At 43.0% G+C, this 23,274-nt stretch overlaps 1 protein-coding gene across 1 annotated transcript in view; it reads right to left on the bottom strand.

Moving 5' to 3' along the window:
- The window catches only part of KIAA1217 (KIAA1217 ortholog), a 414,351-nt gene that overhangs the window by 92,410 nt on the left and 298,667 nt on the right, over positions 1–23,274 (bottom strand). Inside the window, 1 exon segment of the mRNA XM_044293610.1 lies at positions 16,867–16,960. Within this exon segment, the coding sequence (XP_044149545.1) occupies positions 16,867–16,960 (94 nt within the window).

The raw sequence follows: 23,274 nt of genomic DNA, 5'->3' as shown, positions 1-23,274 counted from the left end.
TGGGAAGCGCACAGCTACTCCGCCGAAGCACAGATAGAAGACTGACGGAGCTAATATCGGATCTGTGATCCCTCCTTGGTACTGCAGCGCCTGCCGTCTACCGCACCTCCAGTCGCCTAGGAGCAGCCTTATCCAGAGGCGAAATCCAACGGAGTGAGGGGCTGCAGACATTGCTGGCTCGCTCACTCCCAGCCATCTGCGGGCCAGGAATCCTCATTACAATGCCTTTTTAACTCTTCTCTTTCCAGAGTGCACAGCTTAAAGGGAAACATTTGGACTGAGCGCCGCCAAGGAAACACGTGACGCGTATAAATACAACACCGCTCCTGTTGTTGTAACCTCTCAATGACAAGGAGAACAAATCCAAGAGCAGAAGCCTCCGATTTCCAGGGTCCACGCATCCAGCGCTCGCCGCAGGCACTCTCACAAAGTGCTGTTTGTCTTAGCCAGGGTCCAAACACAACAGCTGGCCACCCGCACTGGAAGCCACCCTGGGGTCTGCTCTACAAACTGGGATACTGGGAGGAGAGCGAGGGGAAAAGTCCAAGTCCCTGCATCCGGAACCGACTACATAAATCACAGAGCCGGGCGCAGATAAATATGTCTGACTGAGGGAAATTCTTAAAAATTGGTCATTAGGGTGGACTACTGGACAGAAACCTGAGGATAAGGCTACATGCACACAACTGTATGTGTTTTGCGGACTGCAAATTGCGGATCTGCAAAAAAAAAATTATAAAATGCCATCTGTTTTTTTTTGCGGATCCATTGTAACAATGCCTAAAACGGGCAAGAATAGAACATGTTATATTTTTTTTTTTGCAGGGCTACGGAACGGACATACGGATGTGGACAGCACATGGTGTGCTGTCCGCATTTTTTGCGGACCCATTGAAATTAATGGGTCTGCATCCTATCCGCAAAAAAAATGGAATGGACACGGAAACAAACAACGTTCATGTGCATGTAGTCTAAATGAAATTCGTTTAAAATGGCATCTGATAATCCAGAATGTCTGATAATCTGACATAGTAAAAATATAAGATTATATAGAGATAGATAGCAGATAGATAGATAGGTAGATAGATAGCAGATAGATAGATAGATAGGAGATAGATAGATAGATAGATAGATAGCAGATAGATAGATAGCAGATAGATAGATAGATAGCAGATAGATAGATAGATAGATAGATAGATAGATAGATAGCAGATAGATAGATAGATAGATAGATACATGTAGATAGACAGAGGATTACTGGATAGAAACCTGAGGATAAATGAAATTCGTTTAAAATGGCAACTGATAATCCAGAATGTTTTATAATCTGACATAGTAAAATCTAAGATTATTTAGAGATAGATAGCAGATAGATAGATATAGATACATGTAGATAGACAGAGGATTACTGGATAGAAACCTGAGGATAAATGAAATTCGTTTAAACTGGCATCTGATAATCCAGAAGGTCGGATAATCTGACACAGTCAAATTTTAGGATAGATAGATAGATATATAGATAGATACCACTTCCCTGAAATTCCCCTTCGAAAGCTGACATTAGATAGAAGTTGGTTGACGGTTGAAAAGCAGCTGAACACAAACATGTGGTTTTGCAGACTCAGCCATATACTGTACATTTTAGTCTATTTTGGTCGATACAGTTGTTCAAAATGGCCATACACATTCGAGCGATGGGAAACAGATATTTCTGGGAACATTCTTTCAAAGAAAGATTTTTCGTCCAATTATAGAAAATATTAAACATGGTGGACTTCTTTTCAAACAATGATGGTCTGTCATCAGTCGTTCGTTGTTAAATTTTGACTGACGAATGTTCGTTTGGTTGAAATAGTCTATATTGATCAACTTTAGACTGATGTTTATGGCCACTTTAAAGGGGTTGTCCATTCTTGCACTTTGGTGGCATATCCTTAGGATTTTCTGTTTATTAATATTAACGTGAAGTTTCTTTTCCAACCGGTTAGGAGACACTAGGACAACCTACGGCTTCAGCATTGATGAGGGTCACACTGAATCCTCATAAGAAGAAAAACATGTATAGATTTTTTTTTACATATAATATAGGGATATTCCCCTTTTAGGTGTTGGAAAGGAGCAACCATGGACCATAATTTATTGCAAGTAAATGAAATGCAGGAACTGATGCCAAGTCACAAGAACCAAAGTTATTACGAGAAGCAAAGGAAACCTGAGCGGGTTAGCATTAGGTCTTATTAAAGAAGGCTATATGGGGTTATATAGTCATGAATGCTGGCCTATGACTGTCCCACAGAGGGTGCAGAATTTTTAATCTCAGCTTTTAATCTCAAATTTCTAGACCTCATTCAGTACATTGGTCAAGAAATCATGGTTTTTCACCCAAGCCTTCAAGCTCTCTAAAAAAGAAATCAAGCAGAATACATAATTGTATAATACACTTAAATGGTGGTAGTTATCCTTAGCTTTTAAATGGTGGTAGGTATCCACAGCCTTTGAATGGCTAAAAGTAACCGTAGCCTTTGAATGGTGGCAGGTATCCATAGCCTTTGAATGGTGGAAGTTAACCATGGCCTTTAAATGGTGGAAATTGTCCATAGCCTTTAAATGGTGGTAGGTACCCATAGCCTTTAAATGGTGGTAGGTACCCATAGCCTTTAAATGGTGGTAGGTACCCATAGCCTTTAAATGGTGGTAGGTATCCATAGCATTTGAATGGTGGTTGATATCCAAAGCCTTTGAATGGTGGTAGGCTATCTGTGAATGGGGAAAGGTGTCCATAGCCTTTTTAATGATGGAAGGTGTCCATAGCCTTTGAATGGAGGGAGACGGCCAGTGGTGGAATAGGCTTCTTATATGGAGAGAGGGACCCATTCCAAGTTGGTCATCGCCATTTCAGTGACTTGGGAGAACCTGTACAGGAATGTGGTCTCTACAGATTCTTCAATGAACTCAAGTCATGAAAACAGGATGGGGGCGCCAGGACCTTCTGTTGAGGGTGTTCAGAAGTTTGGTATTTATCCATGCTATGACAACCCTCAATCAGTGATGAACCTCCCATTCCATATATTGACTTTCAGTCACAGATGACGGTATGGACCTTGCACCAGACTAACGTATTTATAGGGATCTATTGATGCATACTGATCACCTCTGTTCCTCCGGGTTAATCTCTTCCATCCTGTTCCTCCAGCTCCAGTCTGTGTGTTTTCATTACGTAATCTATCACCATTCTCTCATCTAGCCTTGTCTGTCATATGGCGACATACAGTAGCAACGACTGTGACAGCTTCTAAGTCAGGGTGACATCTTTACAATTCACAACGAGTCTCTGGAAACGACCTTAACATTTTTAAACGACCAACAAAACCACCAGTGTAGAACGTTCAGAGACTCGGCTGGTTACCTACTTAGCAGATACAAAGTAAGGATAATGACAGACATTGGAAATTTAGCACAAGAGCAGTCTGGTCATAGAACATTTTTTATGATAATATGACAATATTAGAACAGAACGATCTCACGAGGGCTGCATTTTATTTCATCTTTGGTTGGGTATGTGAGATATGTCATAGCTCTGTGGACAGAGTGTGGTTACAGATCCACTTATTCTATTTGTTTCTAAAGTCTAAATGTAATACCGCATTTCCCCTGCAGTGGCCACTGTGGGGAAGAAATATCTGGCCACCAAGAGCTTCTCCTGGTGATCACAGCGATCACTGAGGATTCTATGGACTGGACCAGCACCAATCTCCTTGGGAGCTTTCTTTAGTAAAGGGGTTGCATACATATGACAAACCCTTGGCATCCTCTTATCTAGTGGGTTTGAATGGCCCTTTTACATGGGCTCAGGATCAGGAAAATTATTAGGGGCAAACCTTTGTCTGAATGATCATTCCTGATAATTGCCCTGTGTAAATCTACTGCCGCTCACCCTACAAACCAGCACCTAAAGTATCGTTAGTTGGCACGGTGTGCTGCTGACAATTAATCGTTATAGGGATGAACGATCACATCAGCGATCATTCATTCCCATACAAAGGAGGTGATTGCTTTTAATTGCAGCTCTACTGCAGCTGAACAATTGGGAACAAGCCGAGTGAATTTCCTGAATTCCGATTCAAGTCTGATTCCACTGAATTGTCATTCAGTCTGTTTTGGACCAGAATAGATTGTGCTTCAAATGCCCTGAAAAGTTGTGGATCTCTCTCTTAGGGCTCACGCGCACGGCAGTGGCCATATTGTGGCCCGCATACAGCCGTGTGCACCTCGCATCGCGCATGCAGACCCATTCACTTGCATGCACTACTTTTTTGCAGTGCGGACTGCCGGATGCTGATGGCGGACCCCATTCATGTTAATGGGTCTGCGATTCACATGTGGCGGCCCCATAGTCGGTGCCCATGCATTGCGGACCGCAGCACGCGCCCAGCCAGCACACGATGCATGAGGAGGCCTTATCAAAATCAAAACAGCAAAAATTCGGGATCTATAGAATCCGAATTTTTTGAACGATTCGGGTTGAATTTTTAATCTACAGAATGGATTGTCTCATCTCTATTTCTGACCATGTTGAGTCTGCTTATCAATGGGCAATGCCAGTGCATCATGCACGCGACGAGCCCACATGACTGGTAGTCACGATGAACTGCCGTTTCATTGTCAATATTGACAGTGTGAGCACAATCTACTAAAGAGAAAACAAACATTATATCAACACACAAAACAACGAGCCAGGCCAACAACACCAGAAAGCTTTCCAACTGAAAATCATACCCTACACAAGACTTCACAATCCCCATCATAGCCATTTATTGCACATCCACATTTTGAGTAAAAAAAAAAAGGCAGGAGGGCGTCCTTCCTTTAGGATACTCCCTTTTCCAAAGTCCATAGATATGAAATTTCCTTTAAAAGGGCAGCAGATTTGTACCTATGACACTGGCTGACCTGTTACATGTGCACTTGGCAGCTAAAGGCATCTGTGTTGGTCCCATGTCCATATGTGCCCGCATTGCTGAGAAAAATGAAGTTTAAATATATGCAAATGAGCCTCTAGGAGCAACGGGGGTGTTACAGTTACACCTAGAGGCTCTGCTCTCTCTGCAACTGCCGCACCCTCTGCACTTTGACAGGGTCACGTGTGAGGGCCCTTTCAATCAGTTGCAGAGAGAGTTGAGCTTCTAGGTGTAACGGCAACGCCCCCTTTGCTCCTAGAGTCTCATTTGCATATAATGAAACATAATTTTTCTCAGCAATGCGGGCACATATGGACATGGGACCAACACAGATGTCTCCAGCTGCCAAGTGCACATGTAACAGGTCAGCCAGTGTCATAGGAACAAATTTTCTAATAGATGCCCTTTAAATCTAAAGTTTCACAACTTTGCAAATAGTTTGCTTTAATTGTTTTTTTTATTTTTATTTCTGGTTTACATCCACAGCGCAAATAAAAATTCTGTAATATGTCTGCAATTACTGCGCACTCTATAGGGAGTCTTATTTTTTGCAGGTAGTATATATTGGATCTATGACAAAATGCAGAGTGCTGAGAGACATAAAGGTAATATACCTGACATGAATAAGTAGGTATCCCTAGTAAGAAGCTGCTCTAGCCAGGCTTAAAGAGACACTTCAAACTCATTTTTTATCACATATTTTGAATATTCTATGTCATTTTTTTAAATAAAAACAGGTGGATGATTTTCTGGATGTAAGTTTTAAAGTCCTTCCATGTATTCTACTTCCTGTCCTGGCTCTTTAACTTGTTCATTGTTTGGACTGTTCTCATAGCAGACAGTCTCATTTTAACTCTTTCAGTCAGACCATTGATTCAACCTGAGAGTGTTGCCCCTCCCCGTACAGACCTAATTAGAGCTTCATTATACTAATTAATGCAATGCTCTTCTGCAGACATATTTACCTTGACCTATCAAGAGAACAATATGAGCTGTAATACTGTTATCCCAATTCTATACCTACTGTTATCATGAGGATTGGCCTTCAGGTAAAATCTTCCCCTCACAGCGGCAGTAAACAGACAGTGGATTACCTAACTCTAGAGGAGTTTCATCTCTGTGCTGACTGCTAGAGAAGGACAGTATTTTGTACTTTTCAATAGTATAGTATTGCCAAAATGAAAAAGAAATAGATCTAAAAACTAAAAATATAATTTTCTATCAATATTGATTTTTTTTTGTTTTTGTTTTTTTAAATACGTTTTCTGAACAGTGTGTCTCTTAAAGGAAATCCCTGGTGATGAGTTGATGAGTCTCACAATCTATAGGTGAAATGCTCTGGACCATGACCACCCAAACAAGTTCTACGAGGTAGAAATCCTCAAAGCATCTTCAGATGGGCCAAGAAGAATCATTAATGGACATGAGCTTCTAGGGGCACCTCATTTCCACCCCCTACTTGACAGCTCAGGAAGCCATTTAGCAGGAGTAGTTACTCCAACTTATTTTAGTATTTCTCAAGTGTCCTAATTTCGAGGAGCAGTCACCTCTCCTAACATGTTCAGTAAATACTGGTAATTTCCCATGAAATAATTCTGGAGCATCTATTCTTATACCTCTGCATTGTACTATTCTTCTGTTATTCCTCCTAGAAATGTATAAATACATTAACAAGTAGGTGTTAACATTTCCCTTCTCAGAGTGGTATGTTCCTGCGCGGCCTGATATTGTCACCACTGATTGGACAGTGTCACACAGTGTAGGGACCCCCCCTAACTGGTAACACATATAGCAGACATCTCATGAGAGATGACAGGTCCTCCTTATAGGGATCTGTCACAGTCACAGATTCATAAAGGCCACCATGGGAGATGTCCAGATTACGGTCACTTTAAATGTTCAGTACGAGCATGTCATTTGAAGATGGATTTGTGTTGTCACGAACCATTCTGGAGATGTGACTAAGGGTCCATTCACACATCCGCAACTGTTTTGTGGTCCTGCAAATTGCGGATCGGCAAAACACGGACACCGGTCATGTGCGTTCCGCATTTTGCGGACCGCACATGGCCAGCACTATAATAGAAATGCCTTAGGGCATGTTCTATTTTTTTGCCGGGGCCGCGGAACAGAAGTGCGGATGCGGACAGCACACTGTGTGCTGTCCGCATCTTTTGCCTGCCCCATTGAAAAAATGAATGGGTCCGCACCCTGTTACGCAAAATTGCTGGAAGGGATGCGGACCCATTTTGCAGGACGTGTGAACGGACCCTTACTGTAGCTCATGACTGAATACTGTCTGACTGAACCCTAGCACTCTCCATAGACAAGAACGTATGTCAGCGTCCACACACCAGTCAAAAAAAAAATACACAAACATTTACGTTAACAAGTTTCAGTCTATAATAAATTATAAATCATATCATTAAAACACAGAATCATCAGATGATATCTAGCCGCAGCGAGAGGGTTTTCTGGGAGTCCCATATTGATGGCATAGGGTCCAATAACTGTTGGTGGGGAGTTCAACTCCCAACATCCCCTTGGTTAGATGAATGGATGATCCCCTCCATTGTTTGCCAGGCACAGCGCCATATATTTGTTTCTGGCTGTGCCTTGTACTGCGGCTCACAGTAAATGGGCCTGTGCTGCAGTACTGGGCGCGACCACAACCAAATCTATGAGCTGTGCAGCGGTGAACCCTTCATTCAGATGATTGGCTGAGGTGCTGGGAGTCAAACCTCATAACCAGGCCATCGGTATCCCAGTCAGAGAAAGCCTATTTAAAGGGTATTTCTTTAAATCAACCAATAAGAGCACACTGAAATGATAAAGAAGAGTCTGATCTTGGCGGCTACTCTACTTGCCAAACATAGGAACCCCATAAAGATTAGAGAAACTTTTCCATTAAGAATATTTAGAAAGACCCCGTTACGGAATTCTGAGTTAATAGAGAGGGACCCAGGTAAAGGACCATCATCTATTTGCTAGATGAAATAACAGCTAAAGCAGTGTCTCTTGCTCCGTGGGGGTCCACAACCCACGATCTGTGCCAATCAACTGTTTGAGAAGGCATCGGCACTCACAGTAGCACCGTGGCCTTCTCGCAGCTTTTCTAGGCCATGTGACATCATGTTTATTGATCACATGGCCTTTGACGTGGATGGGGCTGAGCTGCGATACCAAACACAGCCGTTGTACAATGTATAGCAGTGTGCTTGGTAAGCCACAGAGCTACTGCAAGCGCCGGAGCCTTCTAAAACAGCTGCTTGTCGGGGCTCCCGGGTGTCGGACCCCCACCGATGAGATTCTGATAGGTCATCAGTAGAAAATCTCCGGAAAACTCCTTTAAACGGAGCTTTAAAAGGTAAAGCTTTACTTTAAAGTGGTTGTCCGGTTACATTTTATTTTATTGTAAACTGCTGTGGGAAGTCGGAAGTCAAGATTTGGAAAGCAGCAGATCCACAGCACATTTTCATGGGTTCACGCAGATGAACGGGAGGGGTATGAAGTCCCTGATCAAATTCTATTTGCCTGGTGTCACCTCTAGAGGGAGCTTTCTGCATACTATCTCCACATTCAACCAGTATGCAGTAAGCTCCTAAGCTCCCCCTAGTGTCCACTCCATGCAGACAGAAATGCATCAATTAGCTTCATGTCTAGGCAGGTGATTTGGATATTGGAAACAATAAACATGTATAAAAAAAAATAATGAATGGTCACAAAGTGTTTGACCAAAAGCTGGGTGTTAGAAAGGTGGACATCAGTTTTAGGTTCAGTTGTGGGCTGGGTGCCACCCTGCCAATTAGATTCGTGAAGGCTTCCGGCGCAACATAATAAAATGATGAGGGTTTTCATTATCCTGTGCATCCATTGGGGCAATCAATAAATGTATTTTTTCCAAGAGGCCTGATGGACACGATATACTGTAGATTGGAATGGTTTCAAGAAAAACTGAAATGAGAGCGCAACGAAATCCACTATTTCAAAGAGTCTCTGTTTGGATCCAAAAGGTGTTTCATCTTCCAGATGACAAGTAGCTCTCGCACTAGGCCCGCTGAGCATGTGTAGCATGCAGGGGCTTCAAGAAGGCTTAAAACACCCCCCCGACCCTCAATAAATCAGCAGAAGTGAAAAATAAGTGTATTTAAGCTAAACATAGGCTGCATTCCCCAGCACTGCTGACAAGGCCTCTCTGTTCTCCGCTCATGGATTTGCCATTGTTTTAGGACTCAGCGTTTACTCGCAGTCGGCTCTAAGTGGCTCTAATGAAGACATTCATTGTCCTAAGGCGCATACCATAAGATTTAACACAGCGACACTTAAACCATATACAATAATTGATAGAAAGTTCAGACGCTGGCCTATTTTTTATAGGACATTAGTCTACAAGGAAAAGAATGTATATCGTCAAGATGGGCTAAATCGCAGCTCGTTACCCGGAAGGTCAGCCAGGGAGCTCATTAATTAACAATTCAGTTTCACTTAATGTGAGAGATCGTAATGGTACAAATTCGTTTTGTATGGTGCAAAAAAAAAAAAAATGTATTTTGTAAATGAAACGACTTCTCAAGCCGTTGCTTTTTAGCAGAGGAAGTAGCCGTCAGCCAGACTAGCCCTCATGGTTCTGTTTCTTTCAGTCACCCGGTCACTGCAAGGCCTTTCCTCCTCTCACCCGTCCTACTGCGCTGAGACATCTCTGACGGATTGTGGCTTTGTAGATAGTGAAACATGATTTATAGTCATCATTTACAGGTTATAATGCCGCACGTTTCCGAACTGAAGAACAAGGAACACTAGGAAGTATAGTTCAATGGTGCCATCAGTGAGGAAGGAAGTAGCTTTTCCTCAAACTTGGGATTAAGAAGAATGTTTTATCTGAAAGTGAGCTAGTGTTTAAATCATGTTTTATGTTAAACATATATTTTTAGCATTTATATCTACTACTGTATATAAAATATTTTTTTTTATATAATTCAGCAATTTTTGCACCACCCAATAGGCATAATAATAATAGGTTATGATTTCCTATTCTGTACAGTTAACTTTTCAGTAGTCATCTCATTATCATCACAAGCAAAATTGCAATAACAGATATCACTTCTATATGTAGATAACACAGGACCCACCATTCACAATAGGTGATATCACAGCTTTATCTCCTCCCTCCCGACATCTGCAGAGAGCATGTCCAGAAAACCCATGTAGCTGCCCTCAAAAGACAGGAAGTCTTAACATATTTTAGGCCTAGTGGGCAGTGCAAAAAATGTATGATTTTAAGATAAAAAAATAAATAAAAATAAAAATATATATCAAGGAAAATTAAAAATAAATCACCAAAAATTCTAAACAAAATAAAAAAAGAAAAGGTAATTTCCTGATGACACATTCCCTTTAAAATGGTTATGGGGGCAAAAATAACTGTCTGTTGAATCCCACTTTTAATCTAGCCTTCACTCTCTGATATACTTTATCTTCCTGCATTGGCTAGATAAAGATAAAGATCATCTGCTTAAGGGCTCATTCAGACGACCGTAGACCGCATGTTTGTGTCCGCATCTGTTTTGCAGAACGGATGCAAACCCATTCATTTCACACCGTGTACTTCCATTCCGCAGCCCCATAAAAAAGATAGAGCATGTCCTATTCTTGTTTGCAAAAACAAATATGGTCTTCTGAATGAGCCCCAACACAGAGCTTCCACCGATGTCATGTCCATCGATGAGAGCTCCTCTCTTCTGGTACAGTGACAGACTCTAAGCACTGTCACCGCCCAACTGATTTGTATGAAAAAATGGTGAAGTGTTGAATTTCAAAGTGCCTGATCGTTCTCCCCCGACAGATGGCGTCGCTAGCACTCCATACACATTAGATTGCAGGTTAGTTCTGCTGAAAGCTGCGGGTTTGGCCAATAAAAGCCTAATGTGTATGGTGGCCTTAAAGGTGTGAAATTGATGGCTGTCATGCTAGCTTCAGACAGGATAAGCACCAGGGGCAGACTGGGAACTTAAAGTGGCCCTGGAAAAAAATACTAATAGTGGCCCTGTTTTGTAGTTGCGTCCAAATTGATGGAAGGCAGGATCAGCAATGCCATATTGTCAGGACCGGCTCCAGGTTCATGTGGGCCCTTGGGCGATGAATCTCAGTAGGCCCTCTTGTGGCATTTTTTTACATTTACATGTACCCCTGTGGCTCCCACACCGTATAATGACCCCCAGTAGCCCCCATACAGTATTATGACCACTAGTGGCCCTTTACACAGTATAATGACCCCACAGTGGCCCTCCATTCAGAATAATGACCCCCAGTGGCCCCCACACTGTGGGTTATACTGTATGGAGGGGGTTATTATACTGAATGGAGGGTCATTGGGGATCATTTTACTGTGTAAGAGGCCCTCTCTAGCTAGGAACTGAGCTAATTTTTGTACGAACCCCCCTCCCCTGGTGGGTTCACATCACATCACACCTATATTAGGCGTATTTCTGACAAAGATTGTCTGCAATCTGCAACTTTCCCCCACTCATGCCAAGTCTAAAAAAGGTGGCGTGGGCAGGGAAGGGGATACAGTTATAGCCATACAGTTATTGGATACCACCACCATACCGTGACTGGATACTTCCATACAGTGACCGGATAAAACCGCCATACAGTAACTGGATAACACTGCTATGCAGTAACGGGATAAAAGTGTATAAGAGGGCACAGTACAGGGAATGATGGGGGGCACTGTACAGGGTATGTTAAGAGGGCACAATGCTGGGTATAAGGGGGCATAGTATAGGGTAGGGGGCACAGTGACGTGACCCTGTGACGTTAGACGGTCCTTATGGTGAATGCAATTTACACACTACTATAATGAGAGGCAGAGGAGTGAGATAGGTGACCGGGGCCCTGGATGGACAGGAGGGGTGGACACAGCAGGTAGGTGAAAGGGGCTCTGAGGGGGATTCATACAAGAAGTAGTGTCAGGAGGTCTGTGCAGGGCAGCAATATGAGATAGGAGGGTGAAACAGGAGCTCTGGATACATTAAGGAGGAAAGGAGACAGAAGGGGCTCCATGAGGATGATATAAGAGAAGGACAGAATATTAGTGGGGGGCAGGGGCAGGTGTCATGGTGGCAAACTGCTTAATGAGGCAGTAAAACAACTAAATAGCACGAAGCTGCTGGTCTACTAAAGCATCCAGCAGCAGCTTGAAGAGTTCCCTGATGCTGCGGCCCTGCTTACTGCTCCTGGGCCCCTTCTGCCCTCAGGGCCCAAAGCAGTGGCTTCCACGATAGCTACATCCCTGGAGCTGCAGTTAGTGAATTAAATGACCGCAGCTCCCTGCACTCCAGCAATGAGCACTTCCATTTGTATTGATGGAAGCGCTCAGGAGCAGTGGGCCCCGGCACTTGCCCGGGTATGCTGGCCCTGCGTATTGTGGCACATTATTCACCTCAACAGAGCCAAATACCACAGTCCATCACAAAATACTGCCAGCAGCACAAAATACTCGACCCAAAACCTTTAACTGGCCGGCCGTGAGGAAGGACCAGCCGGCCCCGTCAACTTCCCTGTAAGGTCTATGGCCCATCCGCCCCTGATAAGCACACACTAAAAAACAATATAAACATGTATGGGGTCATTTATTAAACTGGTGCTGTCAAAAATGAAAGGTGGAATCGGATTGGTTGCTAAGGGCAAATAAGCCAGTTTCCTTTCCACATCACTTTTGATAATTCTCCCCCATGGTGTATATTATGATTATATTATCCTCTGTATAAGCATTATTACCTCATGAATAGTTTTTGTGGATTTACTGGGGACCCCCCTCCCCCACATTAGTCAGAATGGAGAACTCTCTGGAGGACCCTGACTCATGCATGTATTAGATGGCTAGCCTAAAGCTTGTAATGGGCTGCATGTAACATATGGGGTCATTTATCAAACTGGTGTAAAGTAGAACTGGCTTAGTTGCCCATAGCTACCAATCAGATTTCACCTTTCATTTTTTACAGCTGCTTTGGAAAATGAAAGGTGGAATCTGATTGGTTGCTATGGTCAACTAAGCCAGTTCTACTTTACACCAGTTTGATAAATCTCCTCCAATTGTTTCTAGTAGAAAATATCTTTCACTTGGTAGAGTTGTTCCTGAATAGAGAAAGAAGGCTGCTTTTCGATAAAAACATCACCACGTCTGTCCACAGGTTGTTTGTGGACAGCTGTATTTGCTTCAATGGAGATTTCCTGCAATATCAGACACAACCTGTGGAGAGATGTGGCACTGTTTGTGGAAGAAAGCCATATTTTCCTCATCCTGGACAATCTTTTGCAGGCACCAAAGAAAGCATCACATCACAACTCTATGTGCGACCATAAAGCCTGAGGCCTTTCATTTTCCAAAGCAGCTGTGAAAAATGAAAGGTGGACTCTGATTGGTTGCTATGGGCAACTAAGCCAGTTCTACTTTACACCAGTTTGATAAATGACCCCAGTACTCTGTCGTGTTATGATTGTCAGGATGTGAAACATGGTATTCCTCTAAACTGGAAAAACCCAACCCTTATAGATCCAGCATATGAAAACTTTTTGAAACACCCTGGGGGAAATGTATCTTTCCCCTATGCAATGTTTTTGGAGTTAAAAAGTTGCAAAACCTGGTTTTGTGGCTTTTTGAACACCATTGCCACCCTCTCCCAAAAAATTGGGCATGGCAAGGTTGGCACATTGGTGAGACCATCAGCCCCAGAATATGCATAATCATTTACACCAGAAACTGGCATAAATGATTACTTAATACGCACCAGCTGGAGTAGGTTTCCGTCTGGCACACGGACAGTCGGAGGAGGCCTTTAATTTTTGATGAGCACACGTCGGTCTTGATAAATCTGGGCCTTTGTGTTTTTATTCAAAAACAGGCAACAGAGAGAGAACCACAGGTTAGAAAATGTTCTCCACACTGACATCATAGGTTGCGTGTACCCTAACATAGAAAAGACATGAATCACCTGAGCTGATAACAGTATGGACAGTGTTTATCTAGAGACAAGGAGGGGTGTGGACACCTGCGTAACAGGTGTAATAACCAGAACTGCCTTAAAGAGACAGACACCTAAAGGCAAAAAAAACTTCAGCAATAATCAAGCACCCGCATCAAAATTATGATAAATGACAATCTCTACTTTACCTAAAACCTATGAATTCAGATACATTAAATTGGTTTCTCAATGTGATTTCCACCTAAGTTTATTTCTAGAAAAAAATACAGCAGAGAGAAAGGTACAAGTAAGAAGAGGCCGGACCGGGGGGCAGAGCCTTGAGGCCAACATGATGGGGGTTGGTTCAGGGCAGACCCCTGAGGTTGGGGATTGGGTGGTTTAAGTTTAGAGGCAGGAAATTGGAGGTTAAATAGGCAGAGAAGGGAGAAGAAGTGGCCATTTTAGGTAAATCTATCACCAACCCTGTTTTTTATAGAAGTCGACCTTTAACAATCTGGAGGGAAGGGAGGTTCCCAAGTGGGTAAGGGTTGAGTTGTTGGCACAGAGATAGTGGTGGCGGCAATTTGTCATGGCGGCTGTGGCGGTGGGAGGCCCTTGAAGTTGGCAAATTCTCAGGTGGGGATGATGGAAACGCTCCACGCTTGGGGCTGGACTCCCATGGTTAGCGGTTGATTGTGGCAGAGTGTGGGGGCCATCAGTGTTGCCTCCGTGCTGGCGCTCATTGGCTGGAGGCAAGATGACTCACCCTGGACGGGCTTCAAGGACCTCCCCCGTGATTAATGATATGTTCTACATATGGGGAATTGGTATTGTGCATATGCCGTTGCATACGGGTTTTTTGTTATGTTATGTTAATTTAAAGGTTTATATTTTATGGTAAGAAAACGGCTTCCGTGGCCGATTTAATCCGACCTGGTGTCTGTGTTTTATTGCGGTCTTAGTTATTCACGGAGGTCCTTGGGTTCTGGGTTTTTGGGTGGGGTAGGCATCCAAAAAGGTCAGGTAAGTATTATAGCGGTCGAGTGAAGGTAACCATTACCTCCGTCATGACTACTGCGGCCTAATTCATTAGAAACCAATTGGTTGCAATGTATACAGTGCCTAACAGCCACCATCCGTATGATAGATTTACCTCTACCAACCAGTCAGATGTTTGAGTCACGTAGCTGGTGAGTATAGAAGGGGGTATATGGGCTTAGAGATAGAGATTATTAAGAAGTCAATGGCTGGATATGTAGTATAAGTCAATCAGATGCCCACACAGGTTATCGTATTGCAGTAGCACAGTTATCGGGGAGGATGGGAAATACGTATGGGAATTACACTCAGTTTTAAATTCAGAAGGTAGGTTAGGTTAAATTTACACAACGAAACATGTCTTGTAATGTCTGTGGTCTTCCCAGAGCTTATTACTCATCTCATTGATGACTAGGCATAGCTAAAGAGCAATGACCAACCATGCTGCTAGAATAGAAGTCTGACTATAAATAATGTCTGCACATGCTGGCTGTGACTTGCAAGTTTTTCATACATGGTACCTTCAATAACATGCCTATTAATCATTAACCTCCTCTTAAATGACTCACTTTTAATCCTGTACGCTAAATGGTTTACAAAGTATCACAAGGCACAGACACTTAACAAAATGCATTACTGTCCATACTGAACCAATATCTTCTGTATCGTCATGCGTCCATCATCCTGACTGCTTGACAGACATTACTATTGCTTGCTGTCCCCAGTGGAGTTCACAATCTAAGTTTCCTATGTCTTTGCAGTTCAAGGCGAAACTAGAGTACCCAGAGGTAACCCAGAGGTAATCCACACAAACACGGGGAGAACATGCAAACTCCATGAAGATATTGTCCTTGGAATTCATAATCAGCAGGATGTCATCACAATAACTACTCATCATAAATGCACTCATAATCACATAGAGTGATGTCATCACAATAACTACTTATTCTGAACTCATTTATATTCACAAAGCGTGATGTCATCACAATAACTACTTATCTTAAATGCATTCATAATTAGAGTGTGATGTCATCACAATACCTACTCATTCTAAATGCATTCAAAATCACAGAGCATGATGCCGTTTAAGACTAGGGAGGAGATTTATCAAACTGGTGTAAAGTAGAACTGACTTGGTGGCCCATAGCAGCCAATCAGATTCCACCTTTCATTTTCTAAAGGAGCTGTTGAATAATGAAAGGTGGAATCTGATTGGTTGCTATGGGCAACTAAGCAAGTTCTACTTTACACTAGTTTGATAAATCTCCCCCTAGATACTATCCCAGATAGAGTTGCCAACCCTTGTCTACAGTGTTAAATATTGATGACCTATATTGAGGATAGGTCATCATCAATATTAGATCTGTCTGGATAGGACTACTGGCACCCCCACCAATCATCGGTGCTCGAGCAAACCCTGTGGTCTCTTCCTCAGCCTGTAAAGTCATGACCATTGGTCACACGGCACTTCTACATTAATACCAAGCACAGACACTATATAGCACTGAGCATGGTATACTACGAAGAGGCTGCATTGTTTAAGTGAGTGTTGTAGGCCCCCTCAAAACAGCTGACTCGCCAAGAGTCAGACCCCCCACTGATCTCATATTAATGAGCTATCTTGAGGTTAGGTTTTCAAAATTTAAATGTAATAGATGAATGATAGATCAAATGGAATTATGGGGGTTGTCCAGATAATTACCCCCGCCATGATCCTACCTTATCTCAGACGTCCAGAAACATTTTCATACATGTGAATGACTTTAGGCTTAGGGTCCCCTCAACCACACATGGTGACATTTTTCATATATAATATTTCTATATTATCAGTGACCCCTATAGAAGAAGCTTGGCTAAACACTATACAAGATGCAAGAGGACTTCATGAGGAAGAAGGAGGCACTTACCCTTACGTCTCCATTGACCGTCCTGGGAGTGTGGTTGAAGGCGTAAGCTGGGTCTTTATTGTAAACCTTCAGGAAGGACCTGTCTTGAATACTCCTGGAAACACAAACATGAATATCTGTTGCAGATGAAAAGGCTTTAGACGTGTCCCTTTCACATTTCACCTCATCATTTTCCAGCTACATGTGACTGCTGGAGACCGTGGGCAGACGAGCGATATGATCTCAGGAAAACAGGGAGAAAGCCCCTGACTCTACGAGAACTTTTGCAGCCCTTTGACTCTACGAGAACTTTTCTTCTACCCACACCCTGTGGGATCAGACTGTAATCTGAAGGACAGGCTCAGGAAGAGAAATAGAAGCAAGAGCATTTCACCATAAACTCAACCCAGGTTTGGTTAATATTTAAATGTCTCTCTGCCCATTGAAAGCAAACACAAGAGACACATAAGAACTTATCAGAGCAAAGCACGGCGGACAGCACAAGCAGGCCTTTGTTCTGCAAAGCCTTATACCAGGTTGGAATGATATAAACAAGACCAGGTCTCCATAAACCAACTTACACCGAGGCTGCTCTGCAATCTCTATCTCCTCCTTGCATTACAGCTTCCAGACATCCTGCGCAGCTAACTTCATCGGCTGCGAAACAATTGGACGGATTTTCCACGGTAAAAATGTAATCAACTCCAAAATAAATTAAAAAAAACAAAAACAAAGAAAAAGACGTCTATAGCTTTTCTTCAAACGCCTTCAGGAAAGACATTCCTTCTCAGACACGAGCCAGTGAATTAGGAGGCTTTCTAAATGAGGTCTGAATTCCATTGCTCCAGGTGCAGAAACAGAGTTTTGTGGGCTGAGCCTAACCAGGGAGATTATGTTCAAGGGAAGGGAAAAGGGGGAAGAAGAATGTTTTGGGCTGGTCTTATTTTGGTTCATTTAAAAGGAGACTTTCCAGATTTAGAATGGAAAGAAACACTGTCCCTCCTGGTGATATCAGCTTCTACTTCTGCTGAAGTACGTCCACTGAAACCACACTAGACTTAGCTTTGTCTCATTAAAGAAGTATAGTACCAGCGTTCAGAGCAATGGAAACATTTCTTAAAGGGGTTGTCTCACTTCAGTGAATGGCATTTATCATGTAGAGAAAGTAAATACAAGGCACTTACTAATGTATTGCGATCAGGAATGCACCACCAATGAGGCCAGGTGAGGCGATAGTCTCAAGCAGCACCAGGTAGGGGCAAGAGGGGGGCAGCAGAAGGGCCATGGGCAATGAGCGCTTTCCTTGTGGCAAAGGGGTTAGCTTAAGAAATTGGCATGGGGGGGGGGGTGTTATAAGCGTTTCAGTTTTCGCCTCAGGCAGCAGAAAGGCTAGGTGCACCCCTGATTGTGATTGTCCATATTGCCTCCTTTGCTGGCTGGATTCATTTTTCCATCAAATTATACACTGCTCGTTTCCATGGTTACAACCACCCTGCAATCCAGCAGTGGTGGACGTGCTTGTACACTACAGGAAAAAATGCCAGCCTCGAGTGACCACAGGAGTGCATATAGGTCAGTGCTTTTTCCTATAGTGTGCAAGCATAACCACTGCTGATGGATTGCTGGGTGGTCGTGACCCCTGGTATGATATAAAATAGTGTGATATAAAAATGAATCTAGCCAGCAAAGGTGGAAATATGGACAATCACAATACATTAGTGCCTGCTATTGACTTTCTCTACATGATAAATGCCATTCCCTGAAGGTAGACAACCCCTTTAATGTTTTATTTGCCTTGGCTCCCTTGGCGTTTAATCTGTATGGTAATGTCCGTGCCCACCTACTGAGGTGGTCGCACATGCTTAGTTCCATCCTTCAACTGCCACCAGCCAGATCTACTGTTAGAAGCTGTGACAATTACAGGGCAAGCTAAAAAACAAACAAAAACAGAAGAATACACGGCGTTCCGTAATCTTTAGATAGTCCACAATGAGGTGACACACACTCACCAAATCTAGGTTGGGCAATGGCTGACACAACACAGTAGAAGCGTGTATATCCGTGAGGGGTCGGACTGCTCCAGGACTGCCTGATTATTCCCGTGGAATCCCTCAAATGAACATGACCAGAAGAAAAGAATCAGATACCAGGGTGCTGTCCTCAAAAGGGGATTAAATGTATTTAAAAAAAATAAATATAAAACCATATAGAAGCCTGGTATTAATAAATTAAATAATATTAACTCCCTTTTGAGGATAGTGACCTGGTATCTGCTTCTTTTCTTCTGGTATTTTTCAGTTACAGGGAGAGAGATGCAGCAGAAAGGACACATCCCCTGAACTGTGATAGTAAGAGAGCAGCAGAAAGGAAACTCCCCCTGAGCTATGAAAGGGAGAGAGCTGCAACAGATAGGACATACCTCCTAAGCTGTGATAGGCAGAGAGCTGCAGCAGAATGGACATGCCCACTGAGAAAGGACACACCCCCTGAGCTGCGAGTAGTCGGAAGAAAATCTAGCAGAGCAATTAACTGGGAGATGATCCATGTGAGGTACAGGACTGGTTCTAGCTTTGTGAGAAAGAGATTAATATTCACTATATGATTTCTGATTTTCATATTTTACATCAATCAATAACCATTTTAAAGGTAATCTGTCACCTCCGGCAAAACCTAAGAGAACACCTGCCGCTGACTGTCTGATCGGTAGGTTGCATGTTGATACACCCCCCCCCATTCCCCCGCTGTGCACCCACAAATCAGCCATGAGCACATAATGGAGAAGTCTATGCAGTTTGTGGGTGCATAGCAGGGGGAACGGGGGTGAGTATCGCGTACTGATAATACTGATCTGGAGTCAGTGGCAGGTGCTCTATATATCTTGCCAGAGGCAACATATTTTTCTGAGCAGCAGGCAGTCATTATAACTAGGGATGAGCGAATCGACTTCAGATGAAATATCCAAAGTCAATTAGCATAAAACTTTGTTCCAATACTGTACGGAGCAGAAGCTCCGCACAGTATTAGAATGTATTGGCTCCGATGAGCTGAAGTTATTGCTTCACGAAGTCTCGCGAGACTTCGGGTAATACCTTCATTAATTAATTTCTACTGTAAAAAACAATTCCCGAACTCGGGTTCGGTTCAAGTGGTACATTACAGTAGAAATTAATATCTGAAGTTATTACCCGAAGTCTCGCGAAACTTCGCAAAGTAATAACTTCGGCTCATCTGAGCCAAAACAAATATAATAATATTCTAACAAAGTTTGATGTGAATCGACTTCGGATAGTTTCATCCAAAGTCAATTCTCTTATCCCTAGTAGCTATCATGGTATATGTTTGAATACTGGTTTTAGGTATATAACTGACGGAAACGCTGAGATAGGCAAAAATGCACTGAGAACCCAACCTTACACAGATATCCTCTCCTAGGAAGCATTGCTTTGATATCTGAAAATAAAAACTACTCCTGTCATCCATCTCGCTCCCACACTACCTCAAAATCTTCACGCTTTACACAACTCAAGTGTTATCTCAAAGAGTAGTTCTTATCTATAGGGTGTTCATTGGGAGTGGCTGAAGCCTAAATTCCTAGTGAAAAATGGATGATACTAGGACTTTGATTTTTCGCATTGTCCTAAACATAGACATCTGTGCAACATGTGGATGTTTCACAAAAAGGATTGTCCCAGCTCAACATTACAACATATCTCCAGAGCCCCAGAATAGGGTACTTGCAAATTGTTATTGGTTCTATGTTATTTAATCTGTTCATGCTTTGTATTTATTTCCAAAAGCTATCTATAGGTGGCACTGTTTAGTTAATTATGCCCTGGCTCAGCAGAGGGAACTAGCTTTCCCCTCTGAGAGAGGATTTTTTTCTAATTAGTATTGCATCAGTCACTTCAGTTTAGCACTGCCTGCTGTTCAGTGCAGATGCTAATTCAGCTCTTGGAGAAATATTATTCCTGTTGAGAGACAGAAGAAGGAACAGGTATCCAAAGACTGTCCGATCACAAGGCTGTGCATGTTAGCAAGGTATTTGCTTATTATGGCTATAGACTGTGCTGATTGTGGAAGGATTAACAGTAAACAGTACCTTTCACCCTTATATATCGGTTTGGCGAGCTGCATGCTTTAGTCTAGAAATTGCAGAGCTGATTGGGAGACTTTTGGCATGTGGATGGTTTGTAGTCTCCGGCACCTACCATATTTTTGAGAAGCTTTGCATGCCTGTGATCATACTGGAAATGTTGCAAAGCGTTCAGAAGCAGCTCAGGTACTACTACTCCTATCATCATCATTATATCTTTTTGCCTACATATAGCTCATGGGAAGAAACTTCACTGTGACTTGCCTTGGAACTCTGCCTGGATATCGTCAGATGTAGTACAACTCCCATTCTGCACTTTAGTACGAGCAGACTTGTTAATTTTCTATAACCGGCCTGGTTTCTGCCTCTGTACAACACCAAGGGCCTGTACTGAGGGCAATTCTGAAATGTCCACAATGACAAAATATGGACTGACTGATGTATTCAGGTAAGACATATGCCTGCGGCACCAACCTGTGCACTCCAAGAGGACAAGGGGCGCTTTCATCTGTCCCCCTTCTCTATCCTTATTGCGGCTGTGCACCTATCTGTGCGCTCCACTTCTACACTGTGGTTGTACACCTATCTGTGCGCTCCACTTTAGTGACAGAAGGGAGGAAACTTCAATCTATCTGTCTCCTCTCCTTCATTCCTATTGCCGGTTGCACACCCACCTGTGCGCCTTACTCTATAGGAGAGTCACCATTTTTGGTGACTCTCTTTTTGTATTTTCCGGCCCTTAGAAACTATATCCCCTGATGAGGGGAGGGGCTCATTGCCCTACCCCAGAAACGTGCATGTAGGGATCCTTGTAGGGCCTTTTTAGGGACCACAATTCCAGGGTTAGGTTCCGGACGGGGGCCCAACTAGTGGGACACCCCGTGGCTAGTTTTGAAGGTTTATTGTAGGGCTGCGAGGGCCTTTTAGGGATAGAAAAGAAATATCATCGTCTTTATTCCCTCCAATACCCTCCAACTGCCGAAAAGGACCACCCTGCCTGATAAAGACATCAAGAACACAGGTGCCTGGAGTACATCAAACCTGTACGGTAGGACACCTGGTGGTGTGTCTTTTTTCTCAAGCGGTGCCGCCGTGCACCTATATGCTGTGGATGTGTGAGTGTGCAGTATGTAACACGGATATACGCATACATCCATGTCATTATTTGTGTTGTGTTTGTCGTTGTGCATATAGATTTTTTGTTGTTTAATACCTGTTATATGTCCACTTTGACGTGTCAGATATTGGCGCCTGTGTGCACCAAACCTGACCACCTGTGGCCTGAATACTGATGTGTACCACCCTAATTGTCTAGACCTTGAAACATCACGTTTGGAATACATCAGTCAGTCCATATTTTGTCATTGTGGACATTTCAGAATTGCCCTCAGTACAAGTCCCGTTATATCGTGGGACACTGTGAGCAATTTACGATTACCTACCTCTTTACTTTCATTTTGAGGAACAAAAATCTCATTTATCTTACATGAGCTAGAATAAAAGCTAAGTTTTAATTCATCCAGATCACTAAAATACGGTTTCAAAGATTCATGTGAGTGATTATATGCAAATAATCCATATTTAAGTTTACTTTAACAACACCAAGGGCCCCCAAACTACCATCAGACAGGAGCCCCAACATTAGGGTGTGCCCTGAAGAAAGGAAGAGTGCGCCCTCCTATCACTACTTGGACCTAGGGAACGTGGCCATGTAGACTGCCACTTTGAATAAGTTTTGCATCTAGAGGCACCACCACTCCCATCCTCTGCTCCTCCTGGGCTTGAGGCATATAGCTAGTTTATGCCACAAATGTCAGATAGGTGTGGATCCCACCTCTGAGACCCTCTCCTGGCTCCAGAACGAGGCCCCACAAAGTGAAGGGACATCTGCCACACATGCACTGGACTTCTCGGCTTTTTTCTGGCCTCTGACTTGTGCACTTTGTTAGGCACTCTTGTAATGGAGCAAATGCCATAGATGTGCAGTCAAAGCTTTTCCCAAATCAGCGGGTGTCTATACATGGATGGGAGTGGATTCTGCGTACAAATTTTGCATACAATTACAATGACAGACTCATCTGATTTTCCTTTTTTTTTTTTTAAAGGAAGTTTTAAAATTTTCCTGACAACTGACAACTAGGTGGCATTTTGCTGATGTTTGACAAACACTGCAATCAGCGGCTTTCTGCTGTACAAAGGTGCACATTGTAAGACGGCAGCTCAGTGACAGCTGAGGAGAGGCAGATCGCTTAAACCCACCCCACGCGATATGAAGTAACTTTGGCTCTGATAAAAAGATGAAAAGTTTTATACAGAAATCTGTGAAAATGTTACAA

Source organism: Bufo gargarizans, chromosome 5, assembly GCF_014858855.1.
Source record: "Bufo gargarizans isolate SCDJY-AF-19 chromosome 5, ASM1485885v1, whole genome shotgun sequence".
In the NCBI taxonomy this organism is placed as follows: Eukaryota; Metazoa; Chordata; class Amphibia; order Anura; family Bufonidae; genus Bufo; species Bufo gargarizans.
Note: the sequence above shows the minus strand (reverse complement) of the source record. Positions and strands in the feature narration are given on the sequence as shown.